The following is a 26,445-nucleotide window of genomic DNA, read 5'->3' as shown; positions in this document are numbered from 1 at the left end:
CAGCCAAACCAAAGACCCCATGCTGTCTGATTACAGCCACGCCTTTCCCTTGAACAAAACAGAAAGTAGGAAACAAGGGTGCCTTTTTAATTGCAATCAAATATGCCGTCTGAGGTCAGTGCCCCCGAGCCCGGCCCAGGAGCCGTGTGTGGCCCAGAGCAGGCGTGTGGCCCACTGCACTGCGCATGGGGTCTGAGGCAGGGCCGCTGTGCCGCACTGGGCCTCTCGGGTCCCCAGCAGCGTCTCCTCTGCGGTGGCCCAGCCTCCAGTGCCCGGGACAGGGGAGGTGGGGCGGAGGGCGAGGCATGAGCGCTCACACCTTCACACACGCATGCAGACGTCCCAAGGTTCCCTTCTGTTCCTTCTCCCTCGTCGCTGCAGTGGTCGCCTGCACTGCGAAGCTGCCACCGGCGGTGTGGGCAGCACCGCGGGCTGCCTACTTCTGTATCTGGAACAGGAAGAGCCGCAGGTTGATGTTCTTGGCGGCCAGCAGCTTGTTGCACTCCACAGAGTCGACGATGGGCAGCGGCACGTAGTCCGTCTCGTTGCTCTCGTTGGTGAAGACGAAGTGATAGATGACGGGGCTGATCTTCACATCGTCGTATGGGCCCTTGAGCAGCAGGAAGGAGCACTCCAGCGGCGCCGTGGCCTTGCTCTTGAGGAGCAGCTGGAAGGAGAGCGTGCGCTTGCAGGACAGGTTGGGGTTGCGCTCCGAGTCGTTCACACGTGCCTTCAGGACCCACGTCTGGTTCAGCACCGTGAACCGCGGTGTCTCGTAGTACAGGCGCGTGATGAAGTCATCCGTGCGGTAGGGCCGGAACTGGACCTCTGTGGAGACAGACAGGCCGGGAGGGCCGGCAGTCAGAGCGGGCAGGGCCGGGTGGTGGCGCCTTCCCGACCGGCTGAGGACACAGGCCCAGCCAGGGAGGAAGGCAACTTACCAGGACACCATGCGCTCTACTTGGCACAAGGCAAGTCAAACGCGATTATGGCAAACGGAGGCGCACACAAGCTTGGGGGAAACGACTATAAACAGAAGTGACACGCATTAGCTGCATGGAGTCCAGAGGCTGCGAGAGGTGAGCGGCTGGCCCTGCCGGGCCCCTACTGGCCTCCCTCCTTGCCACCCCTCAAGGCCCAGCAGAGGGAGAGGCCCCGCCCCAGGGGCGTGGGTAAGCAGACACACAGACAGGATGCAGTTCTGAGAACAAGTGCACTTTATTGGTTCTGATACAGAGCTGCCAGAAAAGCCGGCAGGAGGGCTGGCGCGTGGCACCCAAGCCTGCGCTGGGCTGTGAGGCGGAGTGCCAGTGTCTGGCCCAATGCTGGGCTCTGCCAGCCGGCCGCAGGCCTGCCCGTCAGTGGGCGACTGCTGTCACACTGTCCTCTCAGCACGGCCCATGGCCTGCGAGTCACTCCACGGAGGTGGCCAGTTGTTTCTGCCCGGCTGCCATTGCAGTCACGATGCCTCGGCCTGCCCGGACCCTCGAGGCCTGGCCTGGACTGTCTGTGATACGCTGCCCACCAGGATGGCTGAGGCTACGACTAATCAAGGGCCGTGGCCTTTTGCTGCTGAGGCCCCAGGCCCTCAGCCTCTGGGGCCTACACAGGCCTACACCTCGCCAGGCCCAGTCCAGGCAGCATGGTGTGACTGCTGCCTGTGGCTGCCCTTGATGCTCTGAGCCGGCCGCCTGGCGTGGGCTGGGCAGGAGAGGACCAGAATACCCCCAGCAGCTCCAGCGACAGCAGGTGCTTCTTGCTGTTCTCTGTGTCTAGACCAGCTTCTGGCCTGACTCCTGCTCCCCAGCGTGTCCAAAGGCAGTAGTGGTGGCCAGGAGAGCCCAAGAGATCCAGTGGGCCTGGGTGCAGTCCAGCCTGCCCATCTCGGGGCGTCCACGCCCAGCTCTGCAGCTCGACTTGGGGACCCTTGGCTCGTTCTGGAGCCCTGGCCCTGACTGTCTTCTCGCTGGCCTCAGGAGGCCCACAGCCACTGCAGTAACCGCCTGTAGGCAGGACGCGACGTCAAGTACTCTTCTTGCCCCTGGCTCCGAGGGGCGGGCCCCCAGCTCCCAGACCCCACAAGACACACTCACTTCCTGGTCAGACCCTGACCGTCCCAAGGCTGTGCTGCCCCACGCAATAAGGACATTGCCTTGCTGGGATGGCAGGGCTGGGGTTGGGAGGACAGGGGGAGGGGCCTCTGTGAGAGCCATGCAGCTTCCCCCAAGGGTCCTGGTGGCCCCTTCCATGCCCAGCCTCCAGCCCACCTTCTCCCCTGCAGCGGAGCCTGTCCACCTGGTACAACTGTGCCCACTGCCCGGAGCCTGCTCTCCCCCATGCCTCTGGCGGCCGGGCCCCACCCCGACATGTGTGGTTTGCAGTGGGCGGCGGCCCTCACCTGTGTAGCCGATCTTCTCAAAGCTGAGCAGGCTGAAGATGCTGTTGTACAGCTGCATCTCCCTGCGGTGGCTCTGGTCCATCTCATCCAGGATCTCCATCAGCTCGTTGCCCGTCTTGGTTGGGTGGGCGCACGCGGCCTCATGCACCGTCAGCTCGTGGAAAGGGCCGTGCCATGGGCAGCCGATGCGCTTGTACTTGCACTGGGTGACCCTGGGGAGGAGGCAAGCACGGTGGTCACGCCTGCGCCCCATGGTAGGTGGCTGCGCCCAGGGGTCCTCCAAAGGGGGGCCTCCACCCAGCCCTGCTCTCACAAACCTCCCCTGAAGGGCACAGTCCCTGTGTGCCACCCCAGGAAGGGCTCAGAGCACGTGTGGCAGAGACTGAGAAGGAGCGCATGGGGGCTGCGTCGTGAAGTCTCTCTCCTGCTTGGCGACAGCTGCCACTGACCACGGTGGAGCCCACACCACTCTGGTCCACGTGTGGCTTGGCAGCTGGGCCCTGCCGGCAGGCAGCAGTGTCCACCAGCCAGGCGGGGGTGCCAGTGCGGCCTCACAACTCACTTCCAGAGCGCCTGTGCCAGCCACGCTCTCCTGGCCCAAGAATGCAAGGACAGTGTCTAAGAGGCCACCACACTGCCAGGAAGAACCCTGGAGGGCCAGGGTGATGTCCAGACACACACTGGCTACAGATCCCAGTGCTGTTCTGGGGGGCCTCGTGCCCACCACCCCCATCAGCCCAGGCTCTGAGCAGCTTCACGTGGCCAGCCCTGCAAGGTTGTCGCCAGGCTGTGGGCATGGAAGGATCTGCCAGTTACCTGTCCTGGCACTCCTCTTTCTGGTGTCTCTCCAGGAGGGAGCGGGGGAACTGGCACAGGCAGAAGCCACACTCGGAGGGCAGCTCACTCACGGCCTTCTCCACGGCCAGGTTGCGGCAGCAGAGGCTCTTGCTGATCTCGCAACGACAGTTGGGGCACGTGGCCTGCTCCTCCTTCAGCCGGGCATCTGCTAGTAGGTGGATAAAACAGCCAGCGCACATCAAGTGACCGTTAGTACACTGCGAAGAAGGAAAGGGAGATGAAGCTCACAGACCTGCGGGACTTGCACAGCCGCACGCGCCCCCTCCTCCCCACCCTCCGCTGGCCGGCCCAGGGCTCCAACTGCACGAAGGGCCCCAGGTGTGCCGGTGTTTGACAGGAGAGCCAGACCTCTCTCCTGGAGCGCTGCAGGCTCAGCTGGTGGGGCCCCGGTGGAGGGGGTGTCTTGAGGGTGGCCCTTGTCGGCTTGCAGAGGTTACAGCCCTTCATAAAGGTAGGCCCGCTGGCGGAGACTGCTTTGAGCACACTGGGGCTGGGGGCCTGGCCTTTTCCCATCCTGGGGCCAGGAGTCCCCCACAGAGCCTGACGGGGACGTCTACAGGAATGGGGGCACTCAGCCAGGCGCGGCAGTGGCCCTCAGCACACAGCTGAGTGGGCAGCAGAGTCTTCCTACACCCCCTCCCTGGCTCAGGTCAACCCCCAGCCTGGCCCCTCCATATCGGCCTCCCCAGCCAGCACAGGTGAGAAGGCAGCTGCCACCTACCCGGTGAGGCTGGCTCCCCAGTGACACAGTTGTGGCAGGTGGGGAGACCCAGGACAAGGGCATGTGGGCAGGGCCTGCCTGTGGGAGGTGGGGATGGGGGCTGCAGGCAGGGGGTGTTGCTGCCCGTACCCTCCCACTGGGGGTCCTGGCCTGCGGGGATAACAGGCTGCCAGCTTAGCTACCCAGGGTGTCTCACTGTCCACACGCACGCCCTGAGCACCCACCTGGTGCTGCTGGGAGACACCCAGGGGCAGTGGGCCTGGCCCCGCAGGGGCTGACAGGGCTGGGGGAGGAGGGGCCCCCGTGGGGACCAGAGGTGCAAGAGCAAAGGCTTGAGCCAAGGGTCCTCTGGGGTAGACAGTCCCCCAGGCCCACCCCAGGGGCTGCTGAGGGCGGCAGGCAAAGGAGTCTCACAGAGCCCAGGGAGTCCTGGGCGGGGTGCGCAGGAACCCACTGAGGGCACTGGATCTCCAGTGGGAGACCGGTGAGCAGGCAGGCCACGCTTCCACAGGCCCCACCAGCCATGCAAACCTCTAGAAAGCCACTGGGCTACAGACGTCCTCGGGGCCCAGGACCCTTCTGAGTGGGATACAGGGTGGCAGAAAGACTCACCGGGCCACTGCCTGGCCAAGCCCGTACATGATGGGGGCCTCGAATACACCAGCTTCCACCCCATTGCCTCAGGGGTCCGCGCACCCTGAGCTGAGGGCTGGAGGAGGCTGAGTGAGCTCTCAGCACCCATGGGCAGTGCTTGGGGTCTAGTGAGGGATGTGACCTGTGTGCTGAAGACCGATAGCAGGAACGGCGGGGCTGGGGACAAAGGCTTCATTCACAGAAGCCACATCTGCACAAATGCCACAGTCTAGCTGCACTCAAATCTCAATTCCTAAGTCAGTTCAAAACTGAAAACGTACAAGAGGAGGAAGGTGAGCTGGCTGGCTGAGGTGGGGGAGTGAGGCTGGTTCTGAGAGCGGTCAGGGAGGAAAGCAGCCTATCCCGTCCCACCCTGAAGGTCAGTGGAGAAGCCAGAGACTCGGAGGGGAGGGGAGGGGAGGGGGACATGGACACCAGAGGCTGTTGCCGCCCCGTGGGAGGTACAGAACAAGAGCCCCGGTCATACCTCCTCTCAGAGCCCTGGCCAAGGGACAGAGGTAAAGCAAGGGCTACAACTACAGCTTCTATAAGGCAGGGAAGGAAGTGGTACCTGCTGCCTGGTGAAGTCCCAGTGAGGAAGCCAGGCAGGACACCAAGAACCGTGCCAGGGCCTGCAGGACACCGACACTCAGACACTCCCCCAGGGCCTGGGGACCCCCCACTGTTCCACGTGGCCAGCTCCAGTTCTACATGCCTCTTGATGAGATACTGCCCAGGCAGGGCCCGACCCACAGGGGTCTCTCCTGTCTCCATGTGGCCCAGCCAGGCCCTGGGCCTGAGGGAGGGAGACTTGGGATGGAGTCCAGGGACCTCCTGAGGGGACTCAGAGGCAGCCAAATGTGTGACTGCTGACCTCCCAGCACTGCCCTGAAAGCCCACTGCTCTGGAGTGGACTGGGTACCCCTCCTGCCAGGCCTCTCCTTAGAGCCTGGGGGCTGCAGGGACACCCAAGCTCCTGGGCCAGGCCCCACCGAGCTTCTAGGAGCCTCCAGACCCAACAAAGGCTCAGGTAGTATGGCACCTGCCCTCCCCTGCACTCCGGGGAGAGGCAGGGTCACTGCCCCTTCAGCCCCAGCAGCTCAGCTCTGCGTCGGAACGTGGTGAACAAGCAAGATGCCCCAAGTGCTGCCAGTCTGGCAGAGGGACCAGCTAACGTCCACATGCAGCTCACCCTTACCAGCCCTGCAAGGGACGCTCTCTGGGTGGTCACCAGGTGGCTGCCTTGGCCCCAGCAGACACCCAGCCCAGGTGATCTGTCCATAGTAGATAGTCACCATACTCAGTAGCCTTCCCCACCAGCCAGGCCCCCTGGCCTCACAAGCAAGACCCAACTCTGCATGCAGACCTGGCCCAGGGCAGTAAGGGCCATCCCTGCAGAGGTCGGGCTGGATGGTACAGTCCTGCCCTGGTACCTGCCCCGATTTGCCCAGCCAGAAGCTGGGCCCCAGAGAACTCTGCCTGGCACCAGTCGCACACCAAGCCTCTGATGGACAGCACCAGCCAGGGCAGGCCCGAGTGCCTTACTAGACGCTAGGGCCAAGCCCCCAAGAGCCTGGGCCCCTGAGAGCAGGTCCTGCTGTGCAGGCCAGGCTGTCTTCCCACCGCCTTGCGGGAAGACCCCTGTGACGGGGAGGAGTAGGGAGAGGGGCTCCACAACCCAGGACAACACTGCAGGGCCTTCCAGGCCCTCCAAGCACAGATGCTGGCTGGACCCACAGGTCTCCAGCAGCATGACCTCAGGCTGGTCACCTTTCTAACAGAGCTTCAACTTCCTCATGCACAAACAGCAGCGAGGACAGGACCAGTCTTCTTAGGTGCTGAAGAGGTGGGATGGGACGATGTAAGCAGCACTGCAGCTTGGCCCCTAGCACAGAGGGCACAGGGCCACTGCCCTCCCTGGTAATCACCCAGCAGATCCCCCCCGCTTGCAGAGCCTCAGAAAGAACTCCAGGCACAAGTCTATGATTTCAACAACACTCCCCTATCCTTGGGTTCTCCAGCCCCAACCAAGCCCCTCTGCAAATGGCCCAGAAATGGGCATTTGTACCTGCCCGCATAGGACATCACCCAGCAGTCCCTCTGTCTGCCTGGCCACAGGCAGCTAATGGACACCCAGGCTGTGCATGCCCGGAGTCTCCATCTGAACCAGCTTCTCCCCTGCGGGAGCTGAAAAAATCATCTGGACTCCTGAAGAGGAGCCCTAGCCATCAGGTCTTGGAACAAAAGCAGTTCCTAGAAAATGTCCCCAGCTTCTGGGGGCCAGGTCCTCAATCAGTAGGCCTTTCAGGCTTGGAATGCCTCAAACCCTGCCCCCCTCCCATACTCTACTCTTTATCACTAAAGGAAGGCTCCGCGCCCAGACCCACATGAGCAGCCCGCCCTTCACAGCACAGCTGAGGGCACCAACCCCAACAGTGCCCCTCACCCCAGGGGGAGTTCCCCCGTCACCAGGCCCAAGAGGGCCGCATGGCACCCCACACTCTGCATGCTCAGCCTGAGGTTTCCTCAACCTCCTTCTTTCATTAAGGGACCAAGAAGGGACCATGCAGTGTCCAAGATGCACGGCTATCTCAGGTGAAGCCAGGACTCCAACCCTGCACAGGTTTTGAGTGTGAAGTCCTGGGCCAGCGGTTCTGATGTCACACCACCCGGAGGGCCAGGACTTGGGTGGGGACCAGTCAAACCCGCAGAGTCAGGTTCCTGCTCAGGACCTAAGTGCTGCCCAGATTGAAAGGTAACTCAAATGACAAACATCCACCACAAAGACACTTCTCATCTAGCCAGAGTCCAGAAAATTTCTCCTCTCTGTCCTTGTTTTGGATAGCTAAGCAAATACATTTTCAAAGCTCTTTTCTGCTACCTTTTTCATCTCAAAGCATGAGCCAGCCATAGTCTCAGAGCTGGGGAAGAGGATTCCAGGTCCTGTGGGTGGGCAGCCCCATCAGAGATTTCTTAAACATTACTTTGACCGGAGCCCGCAGTACCAGGCAGGCTGACAGATGCCAAGAAAGTGTGCTTGGAGGCTCCCCAAGGCATGTGCCTACATTGGCCAGGGCCTCCTCTGCTTTCTGGGCCTTTTACCAATGTGACTGCCGATCAGGTAACCAGCCCAACGGGCTGAGCCGAGTCCTGGGGGACAGGGACCTTAGGGGTGGGAGGTACAGCAGGTCATCCCCAATCCTCCCACTGGGCACAGTGGCAAGTGCCCCAGGCTGGTAGGATGGGACAGGTATCCTGCAGCCAGGAGAGAAGACCACCACAGCACCTCAGTGGGGCCACAAGGAAGAGGACAGAGTGGGCAGGGAAAGGGAGAGGGCACTGGGCAGAAGAGGCACAGGATCAATGGGCTGGAGGGGCAGGGCCCAGGTCTCAGCCCAGGAACGGTGGGCAGAGGGGCTGGAAGGCCAGTTGGTGCCACATTCTATGACAGAGGCCCCCTGACTACTCCTCCACTGATAGGTGTCACAAGGAGCTTTCCTGGCTGAGAACTAGGTCGGGGTGGGAGAGTCTGGACCACAGCTCAGGGCCTCGGCTGACACCAGTAGGGTCAAGGCCAGGCTTGTCTCACGGAAGACACATTGGGCCTTGTGTGAAGGGCTAGGAGAGAGCTTGGGAGGGGTGTCAGGGATCAGGCTGTGGCTGCAACACTTCAGGCACCATCAACTGAGGCTGGGCCTCCCCTAAAGAAGGCAGAGGAACCAGATCACACTGCCTGCATTCAGAACAGGGGCCAGTACAAGCTGCCCACCAACTGCTCCAGCACTGAACTCCTGTCTGAGTGTCCCTGCCACAACTCCAGCCTTCCTACCGCTGCCTAGTTGCCTGCTGCATGCCCACCCAGGACTCTGGAAGGTGGCTGCAGACCTTGTCAGGCCAGTCATCAAGGACATACCTAACACCCACACGGAGAACATCAAAGCCAACACCTGCTGTGCCTGCTGTAGTCCTGACCAAGCCTGACCTAACGCAGGCCACCGGAAGAACCATTTGCATGAGTGCCCTGGTCTGACCCCAGAGACAGTTTCCCAACCCAGGTGGTGTGATGTGCACGGCATGTGGGGAGCCGACACCGTGGGGCCAGGGGCTCGGATTAGGGCGTAGGGGAACAAGCCCAACCATATAGCTATGTCTGCTTCACCTCCGCGAAGGCTGCCCTGGAGGCACAGGGTGGTGTCTGGGGGCCAGAGAGCAAGCTCTCAAGCTACTATGCACCCAGCCACCCCCAGAGGCCCAGAGAGTTGTCCCCCTCGGCCCCAGTGCCAGGCACAGTACACAGGGCCCAGCATGGCCACTGGCTCTTCCCCTCACCCTAGAACTGAGCACCATCTGAAACTGCCCTCAGATGCACGGCATGGCTGCTGCCCGCCCTGAGCCGCATGTCCTGGTGGGGTCAGGCAAACCGTTGCCAGTAGGAACAGAGAGCAAAACACACCACATCCTGAGGCCAGCCCACCACAGACAACCAGTTCACATGACTCACCAGAGGACGCCAGCAGAAGTGGAGGGGCCGAGCCCAGGCCAAGGAGTGATGGCCGGCAGTGGAGCCCATGCCGTCCTTGACCTGATCCTCCCGGGAGCAAACCTAGCTTTGATGGCAACCAGGCAGTGGTGCGGGCCTCCAGGTCCATCCCGACCCCTGCCCTCACGTCCCCAACCAGGGTGGCAGGGATGGTGAAACAGAACACTGCATGCAGCAGGGAGCCACTGAGGCCTTCCCTTGTTCCCCCAGCCCTCCCTCAGGCCCCTCACACCCAGGCTCCAGCACAGGCATGGCAGAGCATCCACAACCCACGTGGCCCTGACCCGTGGCAGGTCTTCCAGCAGTCCAAGTGAGTTCTGCCTCATGGCAGGGCTCCAGCCAACCCTTCCAGAACTGAGGGCTCTCCTGCTGGTCAAACGTTCTAAAGCTTTTTCCAAGCCTCTGGAAACAAGAGGAGAGCAACCCCTCGCCAACGCCCCGAGTGGGGCAGAGGCCGGTGCCAGAACCCACAGCTCAGCACCAGTGGGCTCTCTTCACTCAGCAGGCCTATTCCCAGGGAAGCCACTATGCAGAGCCCACGAGGCCATGAGAGAGGCCACAGGTCAGGTGGCCCCAGCGCCTTCACTCTCCATCACAGCTGCTCAGCCGCCTGCCTCCAGTCTGAGCTCAGCTCCCAGCTCAGTGCAGGCTGGTTTAAACCAGCCAGGCTCAGAGACCCAGTCACCACAGCTCCAGAGGCAAAGCTACAGCTCTCTGTGCTGAGCGGCCCAAGAGCCGGCACCACATGGCCTGTTATCACGTCAGGTCCAGCTCCAATCCACTCACAGGAGGGGAGATGAGGAGAACCCCAATTCCCCTATGCCACCCACCCTGCAACCACTAGCTTAGCTTCCTAGATTCTCATCCAAGGCCCAAGAAAGATTTCTTCCACCTGGCAGGATCATGGGCAAGGAAAAAAGAAGCCAGAGAAAGGACAAGTTCTGAGGGGCACCCATAAGGCTGAAGGCATTACGAGAAGCCCTACCCCTATCATGCTGGGCCAGGAGGCCTCTGGCCTCCCTGACCTAGGGCCTCTGGCCAGGAGTGTCCCAAAGCACAGGAGGGCAGGTTGAGAGCCTGTGTCTTCTCTCCAAGGAACTCAGCCCACTTCCCCGCCCATGCCCCTTCCTTCCTCTCTCCATCACCCAGGTGCACTGGAAGCCTCCTGAGCAAGCCACCTTACACCAGAGTGGGAAGGGTCTGGAGATCCAGAGGCTGGGGAAAGGGCAATCCAGACTAACTCTGCGCTGTTTATAACAGGTCTCTCTCACTCACAGCCCCCAATGTGAGTATAAGAGAGGGACAAGGCTTCAACAGCCATGCCCAGCTTCTATAAATGCAAAGAAAGGTGATCGGGTATTGTTTCATTCTTCTAAGGGGCTCTGGAGGGAAGGGTTATCAGAGATGGAGGGACTGAGCTGGAGACAGACAATAGAGAAGGCAGGACACTGCACACTGGCCCTGGGACCAGAGTGTGGCCCCTGTGGCTGTATGGTGCACACGGAAGAGCAACCTGGACCAAACACCCCCCTCCGACGGCCCCGAGTGGGTTAAGGACTCTGAGTCCAGCCACCATGCTAGACCTTCATATAAAAGGAAAGCGGACAGACCTCCTGAAGCACTGGTAGCCCGGGAAGACAGGCCTGGCCAGGGTGAGGTGGGACGTGACAGGAGCCTAGCCTGAGGCCCAGCATGCCCAGAAGGAGCTGGACTGTGCTGGGGCTGGAAAAGGGACCCAAGCTGGGGGGCTTGATGCAAATGGTTCATCCAGACCAGGAATGAAGGGAAAGGGCAGGAAAAGAGGTATTTCCCTCCATTTTCAACGTTCTTCCGGAAAGAAATAGCAAGGTGAAGCAGGTTCTTCTGCCCCCGAGAATAAAAGGGTACAGAATGCGCACGAGGACAGGTTTGGGAGGTGTGTATGCCAAGGAAGAGAAAAGCAGCTCTTGAGGAAGAGGGAAGACCAGGGCTCCTAGAGCCCAGGAGCTCAGGAATGAGGGGGGCACGCCCGGAGGTGGGGAGGGTGGGGAGGAGCGTGGGGATGTGTCACCAGCTTTCCCTGGGGTCAGCGTGAGGACTGGCGAGTGCTGAGGAGGGGCCAGCAGGGGACCTGAAAAGAGAAGAGGCATCTCAGGAAATAATGGGAGTCAAACAAGAAAAAAATAGGGTTCCGAACAAGAAACAAGAAAGTCCTGAAAGGAAGAGAATGAGGAGCTTCCGAACAGGCACCAGAGTCGCACCGCTGGGCCCCAGGGCTCGGGCCTGGCCTCCGAGGAGACGCGGTGCCTGGGGGCCGGCCGCGGCGGGGCTGGAGCCGGGCCGGGTCGGGGTCGGGCCGGCGGCCCTACCTGGTACACGGAGGCCTTGGGAAGGTCCAGGCAGACCGTGCAGCACAGAACCGAGTAGAGCCGCTCCTCCAGCTTCCCGCTGCCCGCCGCCGCCGCCGCCGCCGCCGCCTCGGCCGCCTCGGCCGCCCGTAGCCGCTTCTTGGGCGGCGCGTCGGGGTCGCCGGCCGCTTCTTGCAGCTGCCGGGCTCCGGCCAGGCCCGCCTCGTCTGGGAGCCCGGGCCCCGCCGCCTCGCCCAGCGCCGCCGCCGGCCCTGCGGCCGCCCCGGCCCCGGCCCCGACCCCGGCCCCGGCCGGCACGACGCCGGCAGGCCCCGCGGCCGGGCCGCCCCCGCCGGCCTCCTCCGCGCCGGACATCGCGGCCGGCCGGCCCGGCGGGCGGGTGCCGGCGCGCTCCCGCGGCTGGAGGTTAGGGGCGCCGCGCGCTCCCGCCGCTCTCTCGCCGCCGCCGCGACCCCGCAGCCCCGCTCCCTGCTCCGCCGCCTCAGTGGGTCCGGCCCGCGCGTCGCCCCGCAGCCGCCGCGGCCACCGACCCCGGCGCAGCCGCCATCTTTGTTTTCGCTGCGCGCTCCCCCGCTCCGGCGCCGCCGCCGCCGCCGCCGCCGCCGCCGCCGCCCCCTCGTTCTCCCAGTCACGTGAGCTGCGCGAGGCCAATTGGAGTACCAAGCGGGCAAGACGGCGCGGCGGCCAGAACCAATGGGCGCGCGAAGGCCCACCCCTGCAGAAAGTGGGCGGGGCCCCAGTCGACCGGTGGAGGGGCACTCGCCCCGGCGGGGAAGTTCTGGGGTCTGGGGTGAGCGCTGCGCTTCCCGCCAGTCCCGGACAACGAGCACACGCCTTGGGACCTCAGGAACGGAAGGCAGCCTCAGACCCCCGCGTCCGGGTGTGTCTGCGCCTTTGTCCTCCGACATGCAGGCTTGCGCGCGCGGAATTCCGACCTGGCTCGTAGGAGCGAGAAACCCCGCGGGCCACCCTCTCCCTCCTATGCGGGACGAGATGTGTTTCCACAGGACGCAAGCGCAGGGATTCCCCAAGGGAGAGCTCTGGACCCGGAATCTAACCCCCTGCTTGGCCCAATCCCGTTGCCTAACCTTGTGGTTGGGACCTGAGTAGGGGTTCACTGAGAAAAGTGAGGTCTTAGGAAATCAGGACTTGCTTTGCATGGGTCAGAGGTCAAACGGGTGGAGGTAGTCAGCCCTGGGAGGGAAAGTGCATTTCTGGGAACAGATGTGGTACGGCCCTCCCTCCCTCACCGGGCCTTTGGCCCATGAAGGTCACTGCCTCAGAGGGCCACCTGCCAGACCGTTCAAGGATATTCAGAACGAGGCTCCACCACATCCCAGGAGAGCAAGGTCTCCTATGTCTTCTCAGTCCAGCAGCCTTCCTGACAAAGGTGCTGGCAGGCCAAACTGGGTAAGGCCCCCAGGGCTGGTTGTAGTGCACTGCACATGCCTTCCTTTGCTCAGGAAAACCAGTTGCTGCCCTGGGAGCCTTAGGAAGCTTACTGGAGGACCCCTCAGTCCCTCTCAAGAACGGGCATATTCCATATTCCTACTAAGTCCCTAAGGTTTATTGGAGACCGAGCATCTCTCTAGACCCACAACCATGGCCTGCCCAGAATCAGGCCCCCAAACGTGCCTGGGATGTTGTTCCCCTCATTCTGGTCTAAGCAAGTCCTCACACTCAGCCAGAGGAGGAGACAGTGCCCAGCCTCTGCCCCCCTGACCAGTCACTGCAGCAAGCTGGCTTCAGAAGGAAGGAGAGTCCATCCCTAGGGAAGAAGGCCCCAGGAGCAGGCCCGTTAGAGACGAACGTGGTAGCCAGAGCAGAAACCCTGTCTTGCTATCTCCAATGTCACTCCCACTGCAGGCGTTGTGTGTGTAGGGCCCGGTGGTAGGCCCAGCTGCCTGCGGCCAGGGCCCAGCAGCAGATGTCCTCCTTCGGCAGCAGCAGCAGTCTGTCTTCCTCCAGCCGGCTCAGGAGGCCTGCAGCACCCAGCATCACACCCCCCCACATTCCGTAAGTGTTGGTCGTGAAAACAGCCACAATGAGGATGGTCACTGCGACCACCAGCACCACTGCCTGACTAGCCACAGAGCGGCCCTCGGCACCAAGGTGGTCACCAGCCACTGCCAGCACCATGCCTCCTCCCAGGAGCAGGTTGGCAGAGGAGCGGTCCCCATTCACCCAGTGGAAATCGAAGGCCAGAAGGGGCAGGCCGATGACAGTAGCCACCCAGGCTCCAGCAAGATGGTCTTCATCTGTGCCCAGCCCTGGAACCAGCATGGTGGCCGCGGCCAACGCTTGGAGCAGGAAGCCAGCAGCGGCCCCTCGACTTGCCTGTCAACACAGGGAAGGGAGGAAATGTGGGAAAAAGAGGCCAGGGTGTTCCTTTAAGCAGGGAGGGGTGGGGGGTGGGGTCTCACAGAAGCCTGGCCCCCATACTTACCTCCCACCACCCTCTCCCTGAACCAGGGGACAGGCAAGGTTCTTGGGGTTTGGGAGTGGGCTACACTCCTGCCCAGCCCCAGTGTACTCACCTGGGCAGTGCTCACGGCAGCATGCAGAGACACCGCTCCCAGCGCCAGGTGGGACAGGGCGGTGCTCCACTCGCCCCATGGCCTGGGGGCCATGACACCTGGGGCGGTAGTGAGTTTGAGGGGACAGGAAAGGGACCTCAACTTTGGAGAAAAAGAACGTAGAGGCCGCGACTGGGAGCCCTAAGGGCGGCTCTCCAGGACTCCCAGGTTCCAGAGCCCCATTTCTAAGTATTGGAAAAGGCTCAACCAAAACTCTTCAGAGCCCTGAGGCCACTGGACACAACCGTGGGGAAGAACGTAAATCGGCCGGGAAAAGAAGGGAAAATGCGGCTCGGGGCCTAGGCTGGGTGGGTGTGAGCTCTGGCGTCCTGGAACCCAAGTTGGGGCGCAGGGCCTTGAGGAGAGGGCGCGAAGGCCGACTTGGCCTAGTCTCTGCGCTCTGGGAGACGCCGTCCTCGGAACCAGTCCAGAAGGGGCGACCGCGCAGGAACTCAGAGAACCCTGAGATGCGAGGCCCGAAAGCAGCGGCGATGCGGAGGCAGAAACCAACCCACCACGCCGCCCTCCCGCTGTCGCCCCGCCTCCCGCGTCCGGCCTGCGGCGACCCCGCGCCAACCAACGAGAGTAGCGGAGGCTAGAGTGGCCGGGGGGGGCGGGGCCGGGGAGCCGCGGGCGTGGACAATCGAGAGACCCGGCAGTAGAATGTGGGCGGGGCTAGGAGGAGGGGTCTCTGCACCCTGGGCGGCACGTTAGCCCAGTGGTCTGCAGTGAGGGGAGGAGCCGAGGAAGGGGCGGTGAGGGGCGGGGGTGCGACGGTAAGGGGAGGGGCAGTGAGGGGAGGGGCTGTGAGGGGCGTGGTGGTGAGCGGGGCGGTGAGGGGAGGGGCTGTGAAGGGAGGGGCGGGGCCTGAGGGGAGGGGCCGAGGAAGGAGCCTGCGGGAGCCGGAGTTGGACACCCGCGAGCGGAAAACTTGAAGCCGTTACCGCCGCGTGGGGGTTCCTCGTAGAGGATTGGTAGGGATTCTAGAAGAGCGGGTGCGAGGCCGTAGCGTTCTCAGCTCGAGGTCTCCGCTTATTAGGGTGGCGGCCCCGGGGATGACTGTCTCTTGCCCCCTTTCCTCGGGCGCGCGTCCTCCGCCCGCGGGAACCGGGCCGAGGGGGCGGCCGCCGGAGCATGCGCACCGGCTTTGCGGAGGGCGGGTGCGGAGTTGGGGCGCGGGGACGCGGGGCGGCGCGAAGCGGGGCCCTCTGCCGCCCCGCACTCCCATGTACGCCTTCTACTCGCTGCTGATCTACATTTTCTACAGCCTCTTTCGCAGGGATGGCGGGGCCGCGGCGGCCGCGGTCCCTGGGAACCCCTCCCAGGTGAGCGGGGGCGGGCGCAGCTCGGCAGGCGACCCCCTTCTTGAGAACCGCTCTGCAGGCCCGCAAAGCGTAGGTCCCATGGCACTGACGCGGGGGAGGGGCCGTGCGGAGGACCTCGTCTCTGGTGTTGGAAGCTCAGACCCCAGCTCCAACCCCTCGGTTCAGTCCTTGGGGACAGGGAGCCCCACAGGCTACATGGCCTCTATTCAGGGGCTCCCTCTGCTCCCTCCCTAGAGTACCCGCTGCAAGCCTGGGGACCGCCGCCGTTCTGACCAGACCACAGGAGAACTGTGGACCGAGCTGACCGGCCTGGTCGGTAGGTGCTGTTGGTGCGTCGGGAACGCTGCGTCTCTGGGTCCAAGAGGGATCGCTGCCGTCCGAGAGATGCTGGGGTGCCCCTGACCTCACTGGGAGGGAGGGACCTGGCAGGTGCCAGCTGGTGGCCTAGCCTCTGACACATGATCCAGAACTCCTATTCCTCCTACCACCTGGCCTCGCAGGCTGCCCGGAGTCTGAGGATGGGCCGGGAGGGGGAGCTGAGGGCGGTCCAGCCGAGGTCTCCCTGGAAGAGGCTCTGGTGCGTGTTGCTGAGTTCCTCTCAGTCCAGCTGGGGGCAGAGGAGAGCTTTGGGAATCCTCCCGACCTGAGCAAGGTAAGCGGAGTTGAGACTCTCCCAGCGACCTGTTTTGTCTCACCAGTCCTTCTGATCTCCACATCCCAGTTTCCCCCACCCCAACCTTCTTCCTTCTCCACTTTGATTCCTGTTTCTTTTTCAGCCTGGTGATGTCCCCCCATTGTTGACGGTGACTGGTCAGCTCTTGGCCCTCCTGGCATGGATTCGGAGCCCCAGGGGGAGGCAGGCCGTGCCCCAGGGGACTCAGGCATCCTCAGGGGTGCAGTCCCCCATTCCTGCTGGTGCGTCAGGCGTAGTGAGTTCAAGAGGGAGTTTGTCAAGGGAGTGACACCCACCAGAACTTGAGCAGCCTGGAGTGCAGGGTCCTAAGCCCTGCCTTGCTCCTGAGGCGCCCCCTTCTTCAGGCCAGAGAGCTCTTCAGTCCTAACTGGGTTCATCTCACCCCAGGAACCCCATCCCAAGACGAAAGCCCTTCCCTTTCACCAAGGGGTGAAGCCCAGGGGCAGCAGCCTCCCCAGTTGGAGGAGAACCAGAGAGCTTCGCAGCGGCTGGAACAGCTCATCCTTGGACAGGTGAGGGGCTCAGGAGGCAGCAGGGAACTGGGAGAGGACTAGAAGGAGGTGGTCTACCCTGTGCCTGTCTCTCCTTTCCAGCTGGAAGAACTGAAGCAGCAGCTGGAACTGCAGGAGAAGGAGCTGGGCCAACTGCGCCTGGGAGTGGTGAGGCTGCGGGGTTGGGGGTGGGGACGTGAGAGATTTTCATTGTGAGTCTTGAGGGCTTCCTTCTCTGGCAGGGGGCGACAGACTCGGAGAAAAGGGTTCAGTATCTAACTCTGGAGAACAAGGCCCTGAAACAGAGCCTGAGCCTTACTCGGGACCTCCTGCTGCACTGCGGCCCTGGCCCCCTCAGCAGGGCCCCACAGGTATCCTGCTTAGTCTCCACCGTCCCTGCAGTCTGGGCCTCCCGCACACCTGGTCTCTAGCAACACTTCCCAGGCTCCCGCAGGACCTCCTGCTTGCTGGAGCAGAGGCAGCAACCAGGATCAGGGACAGTCCCCATCAAAAAGACTGATGCCCACAGGAGAATCCCTCCCCTCCACCCTATGGCTCCCCTCTGTGACTGACCCCAGGAGAGCAGAGGGACTTGGGGAAATGAGCCCTGCATGGAACTGGGAGGCTTGGATTCCTAACTGGCTCTGTGTTCTCCTCTCAACTTGACTTTCTGTGGGGCAGCTGGAGTGCCTCTCCCTGAGTTTCCTCCTGGCTCCATAGCTCACCTGGCTCCCACCTGTCCTACAGGAGGAGGCAGAAGCACTGGCGGAGCTCCAGGGCCGACTGCAGGAGGCCCAGGACACCACGGAAGCCCTCCGAGTCCAGGTGGGTGCTGGGCCCAAGGGCCGGGGAGTCTGGGGGCACTGGGAAGGGAGTGTCTGAGGCAAAGCCTGGTAAGTGCCTGTTTCCTCAGTGACAGGGGTTGGGTTGGGCGGGGCAGCTGGGGGCACAGGAGATGCAGCTGCAGGGCCTTCGGGGGGCCCTCCAGCAGCTCCAGCAGGAGACTGAGCAGAACTGCAGAAGGGAGCTGCAGCAGATGCATGGGCAGCTAGCAGGTAAGGGCTGGGGCTAGGGAGCCCATGGGAGAGCTCTTGGGTCTGGGCTTTCCCTCAACCACCTTTGCCCACCAGGACTTCGTGCACGCATGGCCAGCTTGCGTCAGGGCTGTGGGGACCTCCGAGGCCTGGTCAGCACCTTTACCCAGAGCTGTCAGGGTTCGCTGAGTGAAGCCCGGGGTCAGGTCAGGACCACTGGCTCCCCTCTTGCACTTACTCTCTGGGCAGCATTGTCACTGGTCTACTCTGGGAACCTCTGTTTATCCTCTTTCCAGCCCCAGGGAGTTGTGGGCTCTGGAACCAGAACAACTTGTGTGATCCTGGGTGTGATCTCACTTCTGGGTGTCATTTTTGTTCTGTGCAAACTGGGGTGACAGTGAATCCCTCACAGGGTGGCCAGGAAGCCCTGGAGAGACCGATGATGTCCTTGCCTATGGTTCTCCTCTGGTTCCTCAGCTCCATCCCAGGCCCCCTGAATGATGCCCCCAGGGGCCTGAAGCCATTGGAAGTTGTAGATCACCACAGCTGGGGGGCCCCGTGGTGGATATTGCTCTCAGCACCGCACCCCCAACCCCTGGCTCTTCTTGGACTGTTTCCCTTCCTCACATCTTTATTCCCCCAGGTATCCTGGGCCCTGGGGGCACTGTCAGCTGGAGGGGCTGGGACCAAGTTCCAGGAGGCAAAGCAGGGGCCCCTAGCTGGATGCCCAGGGCGGCTGTTGGAGCTCAAAGGTATGGCATTCTTGGGGAGCACAGGGATGGGGCAGGGAGAGGTGGAGGAACTGGAGCCTCTCGGTGCTTTAGGACCTGGGAGGCAGCCCTGCTGACCTGCTCTCCACCCCAGGAAACATCCGTGTGCTGTGTCGGCTGAGGCCAGGGACACCCTCCAGCCTGGTGAGCTTGGAGCCTGGCCCAGGTGGCACTGTCACCACCTGCTATCGAGGGCACCAGCGTCGCTTCCGCCTAGACTGGGTCTTCCCTCCACATGCCAGCCAGGAGGAGGTGATGCCCCACCCTTGCGCCTGTGCTGACTGTCCCTCAGAGTCCCCTGGAGTCCCGAAGAAGTTCTGAGTTCCCCTTCCCTGTTGGCCTGCCCTCCTCAGAGGGAGAGTGGCTGGACTCTAGCAGGGAAGGGAAAGGAGTCAGAGTCTGGGAGGCAGACTGGCATCCTAGCTGGGCACCTCCTTTCCTTCCAGGGTTTTCCCTTTGTATTCCCCCACCGAGCCCTGCAAGCAGGAGACTTCCTGGTTTAGACAGGAAGATTACCATTTTCAAAAATACTTTTTTTTACCAGGAAACTAATGATAATGAACATGTCTGAAGTGACAGGCACTGCTCATGCAAGGCTGGCTGTGGAGCATGGCTGGGGTGCTGTTGTGGTGGGGACAGTGCTGTGACCTCCTCCCCCCAGGCTTCTTCAGCTGCCCACTCCCCGGCCCAGCCCTGACAGCGGGCACCCCTCCTTACTTTGTGGCCAGGGGAATGGTGGGGCACAGGTGATCTTCCAGCCTCAAGGCTTTCCCATTGTTCCACACAGATCCTCCCTGCTTCCCTCCCCTTTCCTGCTAGACCCAGTGAGCTGAAAAACAGAGGCTTAAGTCACAGAGGCTTAAGTCACAGCCCCACCACCACCTTGCCTCACATACACCATCTCCATCGCACACAGACTTTGCAACTCGACCTTCCATAGCTCAGGAAATGAAGGCTGAGAGTCGGGAGGGGGTGAGTCAAGGGGCAGAGCTGTCAGACTCAGACCTGTGCTGGCCTCACAGGGACAGAGTGTGATGAGAGTGCCTGGCAGGCGGCTGGGGCTCTCTCCCCTACTTCCTGGGGTCCCACAGCTGTTTTCCACCTACCTTTCTCTCTGGTTATCCTCCACACTACCCCCAACCCCGTCTTCAGCCTCCGTCCCAAACTGCAGCCCTGAACGGGGCCCTCCTTGTCCACTGTTTTCTGGATAGCCTTTCTGGACAGGGCCCTCCAATTCAACGCATCTGGATGACAGAGCTAAAGTTATCTGTTAGAAGTCCCCTCGCCTATGTTCCCACCTCTGCAACAGTGCCACAGTGCCCCCGCCACAGCCACCCCCAGTGCTTCTTTCTGGTCGTGGAATCTGAGTGACCCCACTGGCAGTTCTGATTCTGCCCTCTTGACTGGCAGCCAACACTTCACGCAGAACTGACAGCCCGCTCAGTTATCAGCCACCTTCTGGGCATGAAATCTGGCGAATTCATTGCTCAGAAGGCTGCTGCTGGTGTCCAGTTGCCACAGGACACAAGTCCCATCTCCATCTTCCCTTCACCTGCCTTTCTGCACCCTCTCAGGCTTCAGCTGGCCACTGTCCCCCACACCCATGGGGCCCTCAGGGTTCATCTGTCGTGTGCTGGGTGCTGCACTAGCCCTCCTGGTAGATGTTGCCACTTAACCCTCATAACAAGTGCCACTGTAGTCCTTATCTCTCATAGGGGAAGGCTGAGTGATTTGCCTCCAACCAGATGCAGGATTTGAACCTGGCAGTCAAGCCCGGGGTACTCCCCTGGCCTCCCAAGTGGTTGTTGTCAGGACTCCAGTACTCTGTATCACCTGTTCTCTTTTCCTGTCATGTCCCTCCCTGTCTTTGCTTGGCAAATTCTTGCAAATGCCATGTTCTCCAGGGAGCCTACTCTGTCTGTTGGAAGATCCACCCTCCCATTATGCTCCCCTAGCTAGACCCATCCTCCTCCCAGAGAAATCGATTTGTTCATGTCCGGGGCTTAGGGCCCCTCCCACTCCTCCTACCCCTAGGTCTTCAGAGAACTGGAGTCAGCTGTGCTGTCCTGCCTTGGAGGCTACAGTGTCTGCATTTTCACCTATGGTCAGACGGGGACAGGGAAGACCTACAGCATGGAGGTGGGAAAGTGGGGAGTCTGGGTGGCTCCTGAGGCCAGGGGCTGGGAAATGAGCCTAATGTGGCACCCTGCCCCGTCCCCAGGGTCCACCTGAGGACCCTGGCATAGCTCCTAGGGCACTGCAGTCACTGTTCCGGGAGATGGGGACAGGGGGACAGCACCACGTGACACTCAGCATGGTGGAGATCTACAACGAAGCTGTCAGGTCAGGGTTGTCCCTGGCTGCCTCTGCCCCGCCTTCTTTTGGTTCCACCCTCCTAGAACTCCCAACAAAGCCCCCCCCCTTTCACACCCAGGGACCTCCTAGCCCCAGGGCCTCCCCAGCGCCTGGCCGTGAGGCAAGGCCCAGCAGGCCAGGGGGGAATCCAGGTGGCTGGCCTCACCCACTGGGAAGTGCCCAACCTGGAGTCGTTGCATCAGGTAAGGCCATGAAGTCCTCCAAGGCCCCGCGCGGTGCTCCCACCTGGGGCCCAGATCCTGCAGTAGGCCAGCCCTGTTGCTCCGGCCTCCAGATGCTGAGCCTGGGAAGGGGCAACCGGGCCACCGCCGCCACCGTCATGAACCAGCACAGCTCTCGTTCGCATGCCCTGGTCACGCTGACTCTGCGCACGGCGTCCCCACTGCGCGGTCCTGCCACCTCAGGTACCACGGCCCGCGCCTGAGCCCTGTGGGGGGCGTCGCCGAACCGACACCGGGCCCCCTTTGATGTCGGGCTCGCGTGTCCCCACAGGCACGTTGCACCTGGTGGACCTGGCCGGATCCGAGCGTGCCTGGAAGGCGGGGACAGCCGGCACCTCGTGGGAAGACCGGGACGGCGCCCAACGTCTGCGGGAAGCTCGGACCATCAATCGCTCGCTGCTGGCGCTGGGAGGCGTGATGACTGCGCTGCGGGCCCGCCGGCCACACGTGCCCTTCCGCGATTCGCAGCTCACACGCTTGCTGCAGCCCGCACTCGGCCCCGGCGCCACGGCAGTGCTGTTGCTGCAGGTGGGGCCCACCCAGCAGGACCGCGGGAGGGTGGTTTGCATGCCAGGCGCCGCCCATTCGGGCCCGCCCACCAGCCCGCTCCCTCGCAGATCTCCACGCGGCCCGAGGATCTCGGCGAGACCGTGTGCTCGCTCAAGTTCGCCGAGCGAGTGGGCCAAGTGGAGCTGGGGCCGGCTAGGCCCCGCAGGGCCCCGCGCTCTGGGACGCCCTCCTCCCTGAGCACCGACACACCGCTCACTGGGACGCCCTGCACGCCGACGCCATCCCCCGGCAGCCCGCCAAGCCCTGGCCTGGACAGCGGCTCCAGCTCGGCCCTCTCACCACCAGAGGAGCTGCCTTCGTAGTCCCGCCCGAGGAGTCTGGAGTCGCGTCTCTGCCGGCAGAGGCAGCAAAGACCCCACTCTCCTCACGACCTCCTCGACCTCTAGGGACCCAGTGCCCCCAAAACTCCCAGTCTACCTGCCTCTCCTCTAACCCCGTGTTTGGCCTGGGGTAATGACTGCCTCCCCTTGGCCCAGGCTCTCAGCCCCTTCCTTATCACCATCTGATGTTATCGCAGTGCGCCGCAGGGGGTCTCAGAGCTGGGAGGCAGACCCTGGCCAAGTGGTCACCAGAGTCACTACCCAGCCACCAAATATCAGACTTGCATTAAAATGTTGTCTGTTTCTTTACTGTTATCTTCCCCACTACCACCATCAAAACTAGGTAGGGCCTCTGTTCCCTCTCCCCCAGAAGGTGCTACCTCCTTTCCAGGCATTTGAGGAAGGGCAGGATTTCAGGCCGGAGCTGCCATTAGGCTTTCCCTCCCCCAGCCCAGAGCCAGGGAGGGGAGGTGACTGATGGTGATGGATGGTTGGATAGATGGGCAGAGGGCCAGAGATGGTGGGACCAGGAAGGGCTACTCCAAACAGAGCCCTGCTCCCAGCCTTGCCTTGGGGTAGGTGAGGCATGGCTGACTACCAGGGCCAGGGTGACACCCAGCTGGGCCACAGCTCTTCTGGGGCAGTCCAGTAAACATGTGGACTCTCAGCTCGACTGATGCCTCGTGTCTCAATGCTGCTGTAGCTACGCACACCTCTTGGTCCTCTTGTCCTTGGTTTCCCCTCAACAAGCCAGATGGTGGCGGGAGAGGGTGGGAGAGGAAAGCTGCCCCTGCCCTGGGAGGCTCACAGGCTGCACCAGGAGAGGAGCCAGCCTGGGCTGGGGGCAGCCAGGTCTCGGGGGTGGCTACCCCACACATCGTAGATGCTCTTATTGGGTGGCACCCCCTGGAAGAGGGCATCTAGATCCCAGAGCACCCCTGGGGGGCTGTGGGTTTCAGGGGGCACCCCCCAGTAGGCGGGGTTGGTTGAGGGTGGGCACCGGGGGCAGGAGGTGGGTGGTAGTGGTGCCAAGGGCATTACCACATTGGGAGTGTAGATGGGCAAGTAGGAGGTGGGCAGCTGTCCCCAAAGCGAGGCCCTGTGACCTCCACCAGACAGCCCTCCTGGGTCTGAGGTACCCTGCAGTAAGTGAAGGGGCCATGTTCTGGAATCAGGGGAGAGGGGCGAGGGCCTGCTGGTTCCACCCTGGGAAGTCTCCCCCTCCACTCTCATGGGCCCTGGGAGGGGGCAGAGGGGCCACAGAGGCCTCTCAGAGGGCAGGAGTGCAGTGGGTACCTCTTCCTCCCGATTGTGCACTGAGCCTGACCGACTTGGGCTGCTCCGTGGTGCCCCCTCCCGAGAATCCCCTAACAGAGACTTTATGCTGAAGCCCTCGCTGGGCGGTGGCTGGGGACTGGGTGGCTGGTAGGGCCGGCCGTGCAACACGTAGGGGCCCAGGTCCTTGGCGAAGGCGCCCCTCGCACCTTTGCTCTGCCAGCGCCGGCACAGGGCCGTGTTCTGCAGCCGCAGCGCCTCGGCCGGGATCAGGCTCACATCAACTGCCCAGAAGTTGCCCTTGGCCTGGGGCTTCGCAGGATCCTTGGGCACCTGGTGGGGGAGGGGGAACAGTTTGGGTGGGGCAGCCCGACCCTGGATACTCAGGATTTCCGCCCGCGTCCCGCCCCCAGGCTCCGACCCTCGCCCTGCCCCACCTTGTGGAAGCACCGGTTAGAGGAGAGGTTGTGGCGGATGGAGTCTTTCCAGCCCTCGTAGTCGTCCCTGAAGAAGGGGAACACAGCCTGGACCTGACGGATGATCTGAAACCAGTGGGCGGCCAGCCGGCCTGTGCCATGAGCCGGGCGTGCAGTGGGGCACCTCTACCCCTCCTCTCATCCCCGCGTAGGTCCCTTCACAGAACACCTCTGAGCCCAGGGGAAAAGGGGACACCACGCCGGGTAGGGTCCTGCCTTAGCATTTGAGCCCTCTCCCTGGGTGACCAGGCAGGGACTGGCCCCACTGGCATAGCTGAGTAGGGCCAGTACGGGGTGGAGGCCAGAGCCTGAGCCTCTTGAGTAGCTCCAGGTGAGGGACAGGTCTGGGGACCGATCGGTAACGGACTGTAAGGGAGAGCGGGGATCCTCTCACCTGGGCCAGCTTCAGCCTGCGGGAGGGTGCAGCCTGGATCACCAGGGCGATCATGGCCAAGTAGGTATACGGGGGCTTGTCATGCCGCAGGTATCTCTTCTTCCTCCTCTTGGGGGGCTGGGAGGGCGACTCCCTCTCGGGGAGCCCCAGGCGTGGGTTGCTGCAGGGCCCCATGCAGGGGAAGCAGGCAACGTGGGCAGGGGCCTGGCCAGGTGGTGGGCGCAGGGCAATGGGGCAGTGTGGCGAGGCAGAGCTGGGGCCTGAGGCCAGGCGGGGGCAGGCGGGCCAAGCCCTTTATCATTCGGATGGAAGGGGGAGGGGAGGGGAGGCAAAGGGAGGTAGAAATAGGCGGTGGGGGAGGGGAGCATGCAGAGGGCAGCCACAATTAGCAGGTTTCGGTTAATCTGGAAGGGAGGAGCAGGGGAGATTCCAGTGGGGGCTGCAGGCGGCCACCCAGGCCTCATTCCTCACTCCTGGGCTGCCTTTGGCATCCCCCCAGAGGTGGAAGGAAAAGCCCTTCCAAGGGGTTTATGACCCACAGTTCCTTTATCCCAGCTGGATCTCAGGCTCGCATTTAACAAATGGAGTGATTTGCCCAATAAGGGGTGGGCCCTGCCCAGAGTTCAAGGCCGAGCAGCTAGCCCTAGCCTGACTTTGGTGGTAGTCTAGGAGGACTTCCTAGAAGAAAGTTCAGAAACAAAAGAGGGACATGGTTGACTCAAGGGATTTTCCGCACAGGTTGCTGCAGAGCCCCAGCAGGCTTCCCCTGGCCCTTGAGGCCACTTTCCTTCCCACCTTGGTGCGGGTCCACAGTGAGTCCTGGGAGCTGACCAGCCCTCATTATTCACTGTGTACCTCACTGGCCCTGGGAACCTGGATCTGCCTGGCCCCAAATGACATCCTGGAAGCATGTTTGTCTCCCTCTTCCTCTTCTGGTCCCTTGGGAGAATGCCACTTGGTTCTCTTGGGCACTCAGGCAGTGCCTTTGGGAGGGTGTGCATGGAGGGAGAGGCCTTCTAGCTGTAGGGGTTCACTGGGGGCCAGGCCTTGAGAATACAGCCCCATGGGTTATGGTTCCTTCCCAGGGGTGCCCGGGAGGACCACCTGGCTTCACACTAGGCAAGAGTGAGTGCAGGTGTGTTACATATGGGTTCACAGAAAAAGCTTTCCAGGCAGCCTCAGGGCCCTGCAGGTTAGGCTCGGAGGGAAATGCTCCCCAGGCTGGTGGGGAGCTGCCCTGAGCAGAGGAGGGGCACTCCAGGAGAGGGAGTGGAGACTGGGGAGGCCTGCAGGGCCAGCACCCCCTGCTCAGGCCTGGCCCCAAGGTGTGGTCCTGGAAAAATGCATCTGGCTGCTGCCCTGAGACATGGTCCTCCTGTGTCTCAGACCCTTCTGTCCCCTCACCTCCTCCCTGGACATCTGGTCTGTGGCTCTGATCCTCAAGTCAGTCAGGGCCTGTGCTCTGTACCCTGCCTCAAAACCCAGATTCCCTGCTGGTGAGGACTGGGCACCAGCAGTGGTGGTGGTGTTGGTGTTAGGACCCCAGGACCTGAGGGAGGTCACAGGAGCACAGGGACACACTTTATATCACTTTACTCCAAGAATTCAGCTTTTCATATGCAGCAGCACCCCCCCCATTATACCCTTGAAGTATTGAAAATCTGCAGCATGCAGAGGGTGCCCAGCTCTCACTGAGGTGCTGAGGGAAGGAATGAGGGATGGGAGCTCTGGAGGAAGCCTGAGGCTGGGATGGATGATGCATGGGGGCACCACACTGTCCCCTCCACTATCTCAGGCCCTCCCTTCAGACGGCACCGGGCCTCCTCTGGACTCCTACAACACCCCGCCAACTCCTGTCTGTTTCCAGGGCTCTAGCTGAGGGGTCCTGGTGTCTTACCAGGCTACATATAGCTTCCTAGCCCCACGCGGTCAGCAAAGAGGTCTTTCTCTCCAACAACTCTTAAGTCACACCCTTTCCTCCACTGGTGCTCCCTCGCTTCCAGGATAAAGCCCGCTTTTGGTTTGGCGTTCAAGGCTCCTCATGTCCTGACTACTTAACCCCGCTGCCAGCCCCCACCCTCCTAAACTCCCACCTCGGCTCTTCCCATATCTGCAGTGCACTGGGTCCTTCCACTTTGACGCAGGCTGTTCTTTCCACCCGTGATGCCCCTGCTTTGGGGTCAGTCGAGGGTCGAGTGAACTGTGTGTGACCTTTCCTTAAAATCAGCATAAATAGATGACCACCTTTCTAAGAACCTTTTAACTACTTGCCCTCCCGGCCTCAGCCGGGTCTCATCCGCACCAAGGATGCCCCAGCCGCGGACGTTCACACCGCACCGTCTGCGACGGCTCCCAGTCGCCCTGGGCAGGCCCCGCCCCCGGGCCGCTTGGCCCCGCCCCCGGCTCCCGCCGGGCGCCGCGGCTT

The 26,445-nt window shown here is 62.4% G+C and overlaps 4 protein-coding genes across 12 annotated transcripts; 1 reads left to right on the top strand and 3 right to left on the bottom strand.

The window, feature by feature from the left end:
* Window positions 1-66: 66 nt before the first annotated feature.
* On the bottom strand, window positions 67-12,022 carry LOC102506070 (cysteine and histidine-rich protein 1). 3 transcript variants are annotated; one of them, XM_032467975.1, is made up of 4 exons: window positions 11,499-12,022; window positions 3,215-3,453; window positions 2,399-2,610; window positions 67-828 (listed from the first exon to the last, which is right to left on the bottom strand). In XM_032467975.1, the coding sequence occupies exons 1-4, from the start codon at window positions 11,850-11,852 to the stop codon at window positions 437-439; spliced, it is 1,197 nt and encodes a 398-aa protein (XP_032323866.1). In that variant the 5' UTR covers window positions 11,853-12,022; the 3' UTR covers window positions 67-436. The 3 variants fall into 3 exon arrangements, with proteins under 3 accessions (XP_032323866.1, XP_032323865.1, XP_032323867.1); XM_032467974.1 differs by lacking the exon at window positions 67-828 and adding an exon at window positions 1,200-2,003; XM_032467976.1 differs by lacking the exons at window positions 67-828; window positions 11,499-12,022 and adding exons at window positions 1,200-2,003; window positions 3,605-5,175.
* Window positions 12,023-13,036: 1,014 nt separating this feature from the next.
* Window positions 13,037-14,754, bottom strand: LOC116659867 (cysteine and histidine-rich protein 1-like). Its single transcript, XM_032467978.1, has 2 exons — window positions 14,036-14,754; window positions 13,037-13,835 (listed from the first exon to the last, which is right to left on the bottom strand). The coding sequence occupies exons 1-2, from the start codon at window positions 14,126-14,128 to the stop codon at window positions 13,350-13,352; spliced, it is 579 nt and encodes a 192-aa protein (XP_032323869.1). The 5' UTR covers window positions 14,129-14,754; the 3' UTR covers window positions 13,037-13,349.
* A 450-nt stretch (window positions 14,755-15,204) lies between these two features.
* On the top strand, window positions 15,205-22,542 carry KIFC2 (kinesin family member C2). 4 transcript variants are annotated; one of them, XM_032467944.1, is made up of 18 exons: window positions 15,205-15,468; window positions 15,634-15,715; window positions 15,900-16,051; window positions 16,176-16,314; window positions 16,481-16,605; window positions 16,687-16,752; window positions 16,827-16,955; window positions 17,332-17,409; window positions 17,576-17,639; window positions 17,715-17,824; window positions 18,262-18,370; window positions 18,483-18,640; window positions 20,423-20,527; window positions 20,610-20,731; window positions 20,823-20,946; window positions 21,039-21,168; window positions 21,257-21,513; window positions 21,603-22,178. In XM_032467944.1, the coding sequence occupies exons 1-18, from the start codon at window positions 15,301-15,303 to the stop codon at window positions 21,855-21,857; spliced, it is 2,373 nt and encodes a 790-aa protein (XP_032323835.1). In that variant the 5' UTR covers window positions 15,205-15,300; the 3' UTR covers window positions 21,858-22,178. The 4 variants fall into 4 exon arrangements, with proteins under 4 accessions (XP_032323835.1, XP_032323834.1, XP_032323836.1 ...); XM_032467943.1 differs by having other exon boundaries at window positions 17,525-17,639; XM_032467945.1 differs by having other exon boundaries at window positions 15,206-15,399; window positions 17,525-17,639; window positions 21,603-22,542.
* A 98-nt stretch (window positions 22,543-22,640) lies between these two features.
* Window positions 22,641-26,390, bottom strand: FOXH1 (forkhead box H1). Of its 4 annotated transcripts, none has more exons than XM_032467973.1 (4): window positions 26,323-26,390; window positions 24,021-24,424; window positions 23,588-23,692; window positions 22,641-23,483 (listed from the first exon to the last, which is right to left on the bottom strand). In XM_032467973.1, exons 2-4 carry the CDS (start codon window positions 24,192-24,194, stop codon window positions 22,680-22,682), a joined length of 1,083 nt encoding a protein of 360 aa, XP_032323864.1. In that variant the 5' UTR covers window positions 24,195-24,424; window positions 26,323-26,390; the 3' UTR covers window positions 22,641-22,679. The 4 variants fall into 4 exon arrangements, with proteins under 4 accessions (XP_032323864.1, XP_032323862.1, XP_032323861.1 ...); XM_032467971.1 differs by having other exon boundaries at window positions 24,021-24,698; window positions 26,323-26,382; XM_032467970.1 differs by having other exon boundaries at window positions 24,021-24,698; window positions 26,114-26,374.
* Between the last annotated feature and the right edge of the window lie 55 nt (window positions 26,391-26,445).

The sequence above is a fragment of the Camelus ferus genome, chromosome 25 (genome assembly GCF_009834535.1).
Source record: "Camelus ferus isolate YT-003-E chromosome 25, BCGSAC_Cfer_1.0, whole genome shotgun sequence".
In the NCBI taxonomy this organism is placed as follows: Eukaryota; Metazoa; Chordata; class Mammalia; order Artiodactyla; family Camelidae; genus Camelus; species Camelus ferus.
Note: the sequence above shows the minus strand (reverse complement) of the source record. Positions and strands in the feature narration are given on the sequence as shown.